Consider the following 12,940-nt stretch of genomic DNA (forward strand, 5'->3'; position numbering starts at 1 on the left):
AAACATTAAAAGAAAACATTCTAATAAGAGAAACTCAAATAGCTAGACAATAAAAAATGTTCAACTTACTAATAATCAAATAAATACAAATTAAAATTAGCATGATACATACTTATTTTCACTTACTAAGCTGACAGTTATCTTTTAAAAAGGCAATTTCCAATATTTCCCAAAGTAATTAAATTACATACACTATTGGTAGGAATATAAATTGGTAAAGCTTTCTGCAAAGCAATTTGAATAAAAAATTTAAGTTTTCCTTGACCTAGCAATTCAACTTTCTGGTAATATCTTCTAAGTAAATGATGTATGCATTTAAAGAATCATAAAGCAATGTTAAGAATAACAAAAAACTAGTTATATAATTAAATGTAAAAATATTGGTAACTGCTTAAAACTTTACTATATATAATAAAATGTAGCTGTAGAAAAATATACATGATATTTTAAGTTAAAGAGTATAGTGACAGATGTTACCTAGACTTTTAAGAAAAGAGCAGATTGGCCGGTGTGGCTCAGTGGTTGAGCATTCACCTATGAACCAGGAGGTCACAGTTTGATTCCTGGTCAGGGAACGTGCCTGGTTGCAGGCTCAATCCCCAATAGAGGGCGTGCAGGAGGCAACCGGTCAATGATTCTCATCATTGATGTTTCTATTTCTCTCTCCTTTTCCTGTCCTCTCTGAAATCCATAAAAATATATTTAAAAATAAAAATATAAAAAAGAACAAATTACCAAACCCAGCCTATATAATATGATCTGCTTTAAGTAATAAGCAAAATAAAAATAAGAATGATTAATACTATCCTGGATTCATTGGTCTAATCCCCAAATAAAACAAGTTTAACCACGCTGCCAAATAAAGAATTGATCAGAGAATATCCCTTCCTAGGCACATTTTTTCAGAATATGTGTATCTCTGTATATTTACAATGAAACAATACATTTCTTTAAAGCCTCAGCATTCCCAAATTACTGACTTCAAAGCTGGTTTATAAATTACAGAATTAAAAATATAACTTAAAAAATAGATTTTGAATATACAATTTCAAGTCAGTTACTCTTCCCCTCTTCCATCATATTTTAATTCCCAAGAGCTTTGCATTATCAGTAAAGTCAACTAAGGCAATTATTGATTTGAAAAGATAGGTTACAGATATCTTTTGATTTCATATTTTCCAAGGACTATACATCAGGTATTTTGTGGAAAGAATACCTCAGAAAACATTTTAAATGTCTAAAATAGTTTAGTCAATTATTTACTTTGCCTAAGACAGAAAGTGATCTATTTTAAATGTGTGCCCAAATGTGAAAGGTGAAGTACATATACTTTGGGGAGGATTCAAGATAAGGAGAGGGAAGGAAAGGAGGGAAAAGATCCAGGAATGGCTCAATGTTCCACAGAAGAGCTTTGATCAGTATACTTAAACAGTTTCACTGAATTTCTTTTTGTTTTTCAACTGAACTTCTTGTAACTGCTGATATTTAACCATTTTTTAACTATAAAACAGCAATTTCATATGTTAACCTAACCAGTTTCCCCTCCCATTTTCCTGTTCAAGAACAGTAGGTTCCAATTTTGAAATATATTAAATTCAATGAGCCTACCATCAACGCCCTCTATGAATCAGTTACGACCTCTTCTGTCACTGCTTTCCAGCTCTCCCCCCATGTTACTTTCTACCTTATTCCAACCTCTGTATCTTTACTGTTCATCCCTGTCCTTTACATATGAAAAAATCTCCAGCCTTTGCACGATACTTTCAGCATCCCGGTCAAGATGCACATCCTTCAAAAAGAGTCTTTCCTGATAAACCCAACCTACCTTTAAACACTTATAATATAGGTTGTCAGAAGTATGACAAATACTTAAGTATTCAATTTACACTAAACCACAGAAAATTATCTGGTCTTGCCTTCCAGGAGATGAATTTCTAAGGCATCTAACAAGGATATATATAGATTTAACAGATGTTCAGAAAAAGATGTTCTTCACACCTTAAGAATCCTATTTTATGTCTATATCTCGTGCTATAATTTAAACTAATTTCCTTCTGCTTTCAGTTCCTTGACCTTACATGCATGAAGAATTTGCTAAAATTCATTTGCTGGGGTTAGAGAATAAATGCTTTTCATCTTCCTCCTATTAAAACATTTAGAAACTTAAATATTTAAGCAAACTTTCTTTTTCCTTTAACCTTTTCTCATATTTTGCTATGAATGATTTGAACATTCATTTACTAGAGCTATTCTAATATTTGACTATTGTTCTAATGTATGGAAACCATCATAGGATGCAATATTCTACTAAATTTTGAATTAATATAAAGCATGGCAAAAAAGGAGTATTTCCAAATCTACTAAGTAAATTCTATTAGGATATTCTCTCATCTTTAGTTAGCAGCATCGACACTTTCCAGATTACAACCTGCCTGGGGTCAAGTAATGGTTCCCACGTATTTCCCTGCTGTATTGATTCCTGGCAGGTATCATATCTGCCTAGTGGCATTTATTTAACTCCTCCTGTGGTATCATAAAAAGATATTTGATCTTTGTCCTTCATTCCTGGCAGACAACTCCTAAAACTCTTGGACTATCCGGAATGATAAAGGTTATAGGCGCATCTTTTAATAAAGTGACTTAATCTGGCGACCCTTGGCAGGCCCCCAGATAATTTGGTCATCAGAAAGATCAAGCCTTGATTAGAAGTTGGAATTTTCAGCCTCACCCCGCTGGAGATTATGGCCAATGGCAAATGGTGTCATCAACCATTCCTACACAATGGAACATACATAAAAGCTTACAAAAGATGGGGTTCAGAGAGCTTCCTGGTTGATGAACAAATCCAGGTACTGGGAGAGTGGCATACACAGAGAGGACATAAAGTTCGTCATTCCTCATCCCATACCTGACTCATGCATCTCTTCCATTTGGCCGTTCCTGCATTGTATCCTTTATAATAAACGGGTAGCAGTATGTAATAGGCTTTCCCAAGTTTTGTGAGTCATTCTACAATTTATCAAACCCTTGGAGGAGTGTTATGGGAGCCCCTGACTGCAACCAAGTCAAACAGAAGTATGGGTAACCTGGGAACCCGATACTTGGCACGGGAATCAGAAGCAAGGGCACTTTTGTGATTAAGTCTATGCCCTGAAACCTGTGGACTCTGAGCTAACTCTGGCAGGTAAGGTACAAACTGAATTGAACAGTAGGACACCCACTAATGTCTGCAGAGCATTGGTTGGTGTCAGGAGGAAAAATTACTTCTCACCTCCCATGTGCCAAGCACAGTGCTTCATATACAATATCTCTAATCTTCACACCAACCCTAAAAAGTTGGTATTATCACCACCTCCACTCTGCACCTGATTAAAGGTTCTGAGAGGTCACTGGACTTGCTCACGGGAAACCCTAACAGGTTAGACTCTGGAGGTTTGTTCTTCCTGTCATATCACTGTTTCTCCTGTTTTTATAAATATTCTAATGTTACTTGATATGTTTTATTTTGTACAATTCAATGCTAAGTTGTTCTTTAAAGCTTATCTATTTATTACTTAAATCTAACAGAAACTGGTTTCAAAATATTATAAGTAGAAATAATAAATCATTTTTTAAGATGAAAGAAAATACACATAAAGTAGGAGATGATTTTAACATAAGAAATGGAGTTGGCCAGTCTAGCTTTAATTATCACTGACATTTCTGTCAAAGAAATTCAACAGTAAGCTTTATGGTACCAAAGACTTTAATGTGAACATTCAGAATAACATTCATAATTCTATTACCTGCCGGAGTTGGAAGATTCCTCCTGTAGGCACGTCCTTTGCAGAAATTACTTCTACGGGGCAGTATTCACCATTCTCATTCTGTTCCAAGATTTGAACCCAGAATTCCATTTTCCTGGTGACTTCACTCCATCTAGGAAATAGTTGAAGTTCTTGGAAAATCATACATTTCTATTTCAATACAGGCAGCTTAGGCTCCTACATGAGAATTAACAATGATAATGACCTCCAAACAGAGTAGTGAAATAGAATGATCTGTAGCTCAATGAGAAATATGCTAGTACATATTAGCAAATATAACTGAAAGCAAAGTTAAACAAATAGTATCAGAACTAAGACTATATGTTCAGGGGTCATTTCCATAGTTCATTACTAGAGGAGTTTCTCTGAACATGTAGAACACCAGAACCAGAAATGGCTCTTTTATTTCGTTCAAAAAGGTATGATGCCCAGCCGGTGTGGCTCTGTGGTTAAGCATCAACCTATCAACCAGGATTGTCACGGTTCGATTCCCTGTCAGGGCACATGCCCAGGTTTTGACTTGATACTCAGTAGGGGGCGTTGCAGGAGGGAGCCAATCAATGATTCTCTCATCATTGATTCTTCTATCTCTCTCCCTCTTCCTTCCTCTCTGAAATCAATAAAAAAAATATTTAAAAAATAAAAAGGTATGATAACTTCAAATCTATTTCAGTGATTATTTAAAAATCTAAACATTGTAACTAGTGGGACAGGAGCAAGTACAGTGATTATCTTTTCATAAGTAGATAAATATATGCTTTAGGAATTTGACAAGTATCTTTGCTCACATAAAAAAGAGAATCAGGAAAAAAAATCTCAATGTCTAATGTAGAATTTTCTAAAACTTTCTAACTGCAAAATAAGAACATCTGGTTTTCATTTAAAAATAGATCAAAAGTACAAATATATGTGCTCTTTCAGTCATTTCCTTTTAACACCTTTTTTTTTTTAACTCTTATTTTAAAATCCTGGTCAACAATAAGCCTGCGTCCTCCCATCACCAATGCCACCTGAAAAGAACTTTGAGCTAAGGAAAAATAAGTAAACTTGAATTCTAGAGCAGTGGTCGGCAAACTGCGGCTCGCGAGCAACATGCGGCTCTTTGGCCCCTTGAGTGTGGCTCTTCCACAAAATACCACGGCCTGGGCGAGTCTATTTTGAAGAAGTGGCGTTAGAAGAAGTTTAAGTTTAAAAAATTTGGCTCTCAAAAGAAATTTCAATCGTTGAACTGTTGATATTTGGCTCTGTTGACTAATGAGTTTGTCGAACACTGTTCTAGAGCATATCTTGATCCCTTTTCTCTACAGTTGATTAATTAGAAGTAATTCATAATAAGCTATCTATTCTCCAAAAATGTATTTCACTCTGTATACTTAACTACCCATATATTTAACTTTCTTCTATCACACTTCAAAGTTCACTCCTCTAAAGAAGTTTAATTGTGCTATTAATGCCCTGGAAACACCACCATCTATTACTAGTGATAATGCCCAGAAAAGGACAACCTTTATAAACGGCAGTATTAATCTCTAGCAAATTGTAAAAATTGTAAGTGGAATCAGATGGATTTCTAAAATTCACCTGTCCCGAAGACTACGTGTTTTTGCTTGAATAATCCCCAAATCCCACAGGGCTGGGTTTTTCCGTGGATCGGTCATCTTATGGCCATATATTTCAATTGCCAGGGCCCCTTCTGAAAGGTGCTCTAGAAAGTCTTCAGTGATGTTAACAGAAAACTCCTAAAAAAAAAAAAAAATCACAGAAGAGGAAACACTTTCTGTTTACCTTATGATAACTTGTACCATATACTTCATGAAGAAGAAAAATAGAAAAGACTGTTTTAGTTATAGAACAGAACTGCTGTTATATTACATCCATAATGAATTCTCACATGGTCTAAGGTTCTTGACTTTAAAAATGATGATACCTTTAATTTTTTTAAAAAAGTTTCACCTTGAAAAATCTATTGTGAAAGACCAGCATTGTATTCTGTTTTGTTAGCAATACTTTGAGAGCAATTTTAAAAAGTATAAACAATTATATTAAGAATTATAATATAACCAAAAAAAAGAATTATAACAATGATCTATGATGTCTTGATATAAAAGAATGTAGCAGTGTACTGGAAAAATATTTTTCCCAGTTTTTAGGAAGTTATCTCCAATAATAGGAAAGAAAATAAAAAATGATCATCAGTACAAAAAAGAATCAACTAAATTTTTTAAAAAATTCTCCCACCCTGTCAATCTTTACAACATAGATTTAAGACAGCATTTTGCAATAGTTAGGATTAAGCTCTAAAACAATTTATTTGTAAAAGTGATAGAATCTCCATCTCTTTCACTCTCTTTTGATCTTAATACACTAAAGGTATTTCTATATTTTAAATAATTAGAGATTTCTCTCTTGAAAAAAAATGAGATAGGTCAACTGTGCCACAGTAGAAAAAAGGGATCTAAAATCTGACATTCTGCTGGTTACCAGCCATGGGCAAACTGGTCTCTCTGAATGGCTTCTTCTGCTGGAAAAAAGCACCCTCATCAAATTTAACGGTGGTAAAGGTCAAATGAGAGAATAACATCAGTGCCTAGCAGAGCACTGGGTACTCAATAAAGTTAGTTCTTGTCTCTTTTCTATCTTCACGTTTCTCTAAAACACTGGTGTCTTAACCTTTTTAGATGACAATTTCTCTAATCTATAATAATAAAAGCGCAATATGCAAATCAACCGAATGGCCAAACTGTGGAATGGCCTTCCAGACAACCTTTTGGAATGACCAGTGGGCAGGGGTCAGGGCCGTGAGGCAGCCAGGGCAGTGAGGGCTGAGACAGCCAGGGCCACGAGGGCCGAGAGACAGGTTACACAGCCAGGGCTGCGAGGGCCTACCTTTGCACGAATTTCATGCATCGGGCCTCTAGTAATCTCTCTATATAAAGAAGTAATATGCAAATAAGGCCGGGAATCCGTAACGGGTCACAACCAGACAGGAGAAGGTTTCGTGTGCAGATGAGGCCTGGAGCAGAGACGAGACAGAGGCAGGGGGGGCCGGCCCAAGCAGGCACAGCGGCTCAGGCAGCCCTGGAGTGGACACAGGCAGGGGGGCCGGCGCTGCATGGCGCTGCGCTCACGGCAGCCGTGGGCTCAGGTAACCATGAGCCCCAATGGCTGTGAGGCCTGAGGCTCAGGCAGCCATGAGTCCTGGCAGCTGCGAGGGCAGGGCTCATGGCAAGCATGGGCTCAGGCAGCCATGAGCCCTGGCGGTTGTGAGACCCAGGGCTCATGGCAGATATGGGCTCAGGCAGCCGTGGGCTCAGGCAGCTGTGGGCTCAGGCAGCCATGAGCCCTGGTGGCTGCGAGGCCCAGGGCTCATGGCAGCCGTGGGCTCAGGCATCCGTGGGCTCAGGCCACTGCGAGGCCCAGGGCTCAGGCAGCCATGAGCCCCGGTGGCTACGAGGCCTGAGGCTCACATCAGCCATGGGCTCACGGCAGCCATGAGGCCCAGGGCTCAGGCCTTGTAGCCCCTGCGGCTGTTAGTGGCAGCAGCAGCAGCAGGATGATGGGGCGTTGTCTTCCCTGATCAGCCTGGCCGCCTCCCACAGAGGGAGTCCAGACTGTGGCTTAGCCGTCAGTAGGACATCCCCTGAGGGCTCCAGGACTGTGAGAGGGAGCAGGCCGGGCTGAGGGGCACCCCCTCCAGTGCACCAATTTTCATGCACCGGGCCTCTAGTCTAATATAAAAACTGGACTCCCTCTGGAAAAGAGCACACATATACACACACATATGTAAGAGTGTGTATGTGTGTAAGTATTCACACAAAAGATAACTTTTGATTATGGAGGAGTTAACTGCATTGACACTTTGGTTTAGTTTTGTTTTTTCCCCCAGCTTTACTGAGATATAAATGACATATAACATTGTGTAAGTTTAAGGTGCGTAATGTACTGATAACACTTCAGATTTTTAATACAGCACAATTCTAAGAAACTCTGATCCAAGACACATATTGGTACCAAATTATTCAACTAAATAAGGTTCATTTTCTTGTTTTGTGTCTAGCTGAGCAATTAAATGTTGACCAAGTCTGGAAGACACACTTACTTTGCAATGATCAAAGACAACCATGCACTGAGGCTGCTTGCTGACAGGAGAGGATGAGGTGTCCACTTCCGGTGCGACCATTACTGGCTCCTGTTGATCCCAGAAGTTGTACTTGCAGAATACAAAGTGGGACAGATGCTGTGGCAACCCAGTGGCTTGGAGTATTTTAACCTGAAGGAAAAGGAAGGTTCTGTTAGTTTTTAACTCAAAGAGTTCAAAGAAATACTTAGTCAGAGACATGGATTCAGTCCTGACTGTCACTAACTGTTGGTTTATGTTGACCAAATCCCATTCATTCTAGACTGTACTTATGCCCTAGTCATATTTAGCAAGAGGTTGACAAGGGTAACAAAGGTAACAACCTTGACTATAAAGGTGGATGTTTTAAAGCATTTATAGACTGATGAAAAACATTTAAATTCTAATTTATTATAACATCATCATAATCATCCTATCATAATATATAAAAAGCCAGGGGCCATCACGACCAAAACAACAGATGGACGACCAAACACAGGCTGTGTGGGATGACCAGGCTGGCAGAGGGGGCAGTTAGGGGTGGCTAGGCCGGCGGGGGCGGGGGAGGGCAGTAATGGGGGACCAGGCAGGCGGAGGGGGGGGGCAGTTGGGGGTGACTAGGCCAGCAGAGGGAGGAAGTTAGGGGTGATCAGGCCAGCAGGCAGAAGCAGTTAGGAGTGATCAGCCTGGCAGGGGGGGTAGTTAGGGGCAATCAGGCAGGCAGGCAGGTGAGCAATTAGGAACCAGCAGTCCCAGATTGTGAGCGGGATTTCCCTGGGATTGGGCCTAAACTGGCAGTCGGACATCCCATGAGGGGTCCTGGATTGGAGAGGGTGCAGGCTGGGCTGAGAGCAGCCCCCCTGTGCATGAATTTCGTTCACCAGGCCTCTAGGATTAACAATAATCAACTCAGAAGAAGAAAGCTCTCAAACATCAACACCATTCCATGATACAAATTTGGTTAATGAATACATCATAAGAACACAGAATTGTTAAGAATGATGAAGAAGCCCTAGCCGGTTTGGCTCAGTGGATAGAGCGTAGGCCTGCGGACTGAAGGGTCCCAGGTTCAATTCCGGCCAAGGGCACATGCCTGGGTTGTGGGCTCGATCCCCAGTGGGGGGCGTGCAGGAGGCAGCCGATCAATGATTCTCTTTCATCATTGATGTTTCTGTCTCTCTACCCCTCTCCCTTCCTCTCTGAAATCAATAAAGAAATATTTAAAAAAAAAAAAGAATGATGAAGAATGTGTATGTGCCAATAAGCAAAAACCATTTACTTGATATTTTAAAGTTTGTTTCTTTTTAACAAGGTTCTCAAGTAGACTATTACATGTGACTAGAGCATTTTGGGGGAAACTTTAAAGGCCTTATGAATGTATACTTGGAGATCTGGAGGGGTGAACAGTGAAGATTAAAGAAATGCCCATAACAGATTTTAAAGAAGCCAAATATTCTAAATATTTCTTTTGACAGGTAGCATCAAATTGATTTTTTAAGCTGAAGTTTTTGTGTTAAGTTGTAATATTCTAAAACTCCTCCAATTATGAAGGAAACTAAACCCTAAAGTTAATTAAGTGAAACTAAATTCTGATTTTATAACTGATTAGGCCAACTTTCATATGACTGAGCATTTATTTACTCTTCAACTGGTCTCTTCCTTGCATGTTGTAGGATGTACTTTATCTCCAGTAAATAAATTTAACAAAAGTAGATTTGAATATGTGTGAAAAGTTGATGTAGTTCAGCAAACACAAATATAATAGTCTTAGCACTTGAGGAAGTCTTAATAATGCCACATAAAATGTCACAAAGCAAATGACTTTATTTTCTTCTATACTAGATCCATAATGGCTAAGCAATAAATGGAAATTCCTGCTATCCATTTTTTCCTGTGACAGCAACAAGAGTTTGAAAATCTATATGGTAATTCCCTGACAGGCTATGAAAGATGAATTGACTAATCATATCTAATAAAAGAGTAATATGCAAATTGACCATACCTGCACTACACCCACAAGCCATGCCCACCAGCCAATCAGGAACGAGTATGCAAATTAACCCAACCAAGATGGATACAGCCACGGAGCAAGCAGGAGGCTTGGGTTTCCCCGGTAATAAAGGAAGCCAAGCTTTCCGCACACTCTGGCCGGCCTAGGCCTCCACTCAAGGCTACAAAGTTTCAATTATAGAAGATAAATAAATCCCAACAAAAATGGCTGCGGCCATGGAGCAAGAAGGAGGCTTGGCTCCGCTCAAGGCTACAAAGTTTCAATTATAGAAGATAAATGAATCCCAGATACCAGGGCCTCTGCTTGGGTTGCTGGGGGGCGTGGCCAGCCTGCAAACCACCACAGGCCCCTCGTCCAGGCCACCCCACGCCCCAAGGGAACCCCCACCCTGATCCGGGACACCCTTCAGGGCAAACCAGCTGGCCCCCACCCATGCACCAGGCCTCTAAACTATCTAATAAAAGAGTAATATGCAAATTGACCGTCACTCCAACACAAACGATTGCTGCTCCCATGTGGTCAAAGATGGCTGCCCCCATGTGGACACAAGATGGCCAGCAGGGGAGGGCAATTGGGAGGGACCAGTCCTGCAAGGGAGGGCAGTTGTGGGCAATCAGGCCAGCAGGGGAGGGCAGTTAGGGGTGACCAGGCCGGCAGGGAAGGGCAGTTGGGGAGGACTCAGGCCTGCAGGGGAGAGCAGTGTTAGGGGTGACCAGGCCAGCAGGGGAGGGCAGTTAGGGGTGACCAGGCCTGCAGGGAAGGGCAGTTAGGGGCAAACAGGCTGGCAGAGGAGCAGTTAGGCATCAATCAGGCTGGCAGGGGAGTGGTTAGGGGGTGATCAGGCTGGCAGGCAGAAGCAGTAAGGGGCAATCAGGGAGGCAGGCAGGTGAGCAGTTGGGAGCCAGCAGTCCTGGATTGTGAGAGGGATGTCCAACTGCCCGTTTAGGTCCGATCCTATCGGGATCGGGCCTAAACGGGCAGTTGGACATCCCTCGAGGGGTCCCAGATTGGAGAGGGTGCAGGCTGGGCTGAGGGACACACACCCCCATGCACTAATTCCGTGCACCAGGCCTCTAGTACATTATATTCATCCGAACCAAATATGGCAATCTGAATTCAGCAATTACATTTTTCTTAAACTTTAAAAACTGTCACTTTTTTATTAAGTGTTAAAAGTGATTATTATATTCTTTAAGGTGAGGCAATGTGGTATTTGGGAAGATTTTAAGATTTTGCAGTATATAGATCCAAATAAAATTCTCTGCCACTTATTAACTTCTGTTTTTGAGCAAATTACTTTTAAAATTACATTTTAGTTTCCTTAGGCTTAGTTTTTCTCCTAGGTGTAACAGGATAGCTAGTTAATGATACTGGTGTGAGGAATGACCATTACCAATGAAATGAATGAAAAGGCTTTGAGTGGATAGATGTTCAATACGTACATACGTACCTCCTTGTGATTGAATTCCACCTTAAAGCCTTTTTTTTTTTTTTTTAGACATCAATCTCAGTTTTAGGGTTAAAATAAATAAGCAAACAAGGTTTTATATACTAAACTTTTCCCTACAGGCAATTTCTCGGGAATGAGACTGCCAGGAATGAAGAATAACAGGATATAACAGAATGAGGAGTATCTAGAAATAGGTTTGGGGTTCTTTTACAGTTTTAGTTTTTGCCTACAGAAACCAAAAATCACCACAAGGTGTCAGGATACCACAGACTTCAATCAGCTCACCATTGCTCAAGATACTGGAGCCCAACAATGTCAAAAGACATTGATGTGGTTTAGAATTTTAAAATACACTAATTGTATCTAATGTAATTGAAAATATCAATATGTTAATATGTACAAACTTTCTTTCACCCCAGAAAAATAAACCCAGGCTTCTTTTATGGGCTGGCGACACTCTCTTTACCCATGCAATAAAAGTGTCCCCAGACTGGTTTGGTTTGTTTTTTCTAATAATATTTTGTTTGCTATAACTCAGTTTATTTGTCTTACTCCTTTTATACAAAAGGCTATTATACGCTCAGAATATGGTCTCTAAAAACCACTTTCCATTAAAAGGAATCAAGTTCCCTGGAGAAATGACTAAATCCAGGTCTAGGAGAGGAAATGTACAGGATGAGACCAGAATGTTCATCGTATCTGAATGCAAGAAAGCTAGCAGAGTTTATGAGGGTTAAGGTTGTGTCAAAGGACTCAAAAACCAACTGAAGAGGCCCCACAGGCCAAAGATGGGATCATCTGAACTTCAACATAGGCAATGAATACAATGGATTGAAACACATCAAATATATTTAAACCTAAAAGTTCATAATGATATTAAAACTAAAATCAAAAAGAAATTTCCTTGGCTGCTTTTGGATATTAGTAGGAAAATCAATTTATTATTTTGAAAATCAGTAAATAATGGGAGAGACTGGAACATTTACCATAGCAAAATAGTTGATAATAGAAAGATTCTCTCAATAGAAGTATTCCAGCTAGTAACTGAAGGAAAAATAGAATTATAGCATCATTCTTTTCTAATACCTAATGAAATGTCTAGGTAATGAACACCAATGATCGCTAACCACCTTGAAAGAGAACCAGACATAATGTGCCTTCTGATGGAAAAATAATGAAGTATCTTCTCTACTCCTCTCCCCATACATTGCCTGTATATCTACATAGCAGTTAATGAAAAATACAGCATAACATGTTAAATAATACCAATCAGTAAAATGAAGACTATGAGAAAATATAAGATAATAGCCCATTTTCTAAAATAAATTGTAGAATAAGAGAGAATGGGAGACAAAGAGAAGCAGAGAGGAAGAACACCCACAAGTGACTGAGCCTAAAGATTAAGACAGACTTCAGAGACATGTCAACTAAGACAATAAAAAAAAACTGACTGGACAGTTCATGATATTTGAGAAAGTATTCATTTTTTATTATAATATTTTAGTTTTATTTGATCTTTTTAAGTACTCTTTTTTGTTGTGTTAATCCTCCCTGAG

General features: G+C 39.5%; 1 protein-coding gene across 2 annotated transcripts in view; it reads right to left on the reverse strand.

Annotated features, from left to right (window-relative positions):
* Window positions 1–12,940, reverse strand: part of KIF13B (kinesin family member 13B) — a 197,370-nt gene that overhangs the window by 56,964 nt on the left and 127,466 nt on the right. For both annotated transcript variants that reach the window (XM_054717618.1, XM_028159381.2), the window contains exons 22-24: window positions 7,906–8,076; window positions 5,388–5,545; window positions 3,786–3,918 (exon numbers count right to left, since the gene is read on the reverse strand). In XM_054717618.1, the coding sequence (XP_054573593.1) occupies window positions 3,786–3,918; window positions 5,388–5,545; window positions 7,906–8,076 (462 nt within the window). The remainder of the gene's footprint in view (window positions 1–3,785; window positions 3,919–5,387; window positions 5,546–7,905; window positions 8,077–12,940) is intronic.

This window comes from Eptesicus fuscus, chromosome 6 (assembly GCF_027574615.1).
Source record: "Eptesicus fuscus isolate TK198812 chromosome 6, DD_ASM_mEF_20220401, whole genome shotgun sequence".
NCBI lineage: Eukaryota > Metazoa > Chordata > Mammalia > Chiroptera > Vespertilionidae > Eptesicus > Eptesicus fuscus.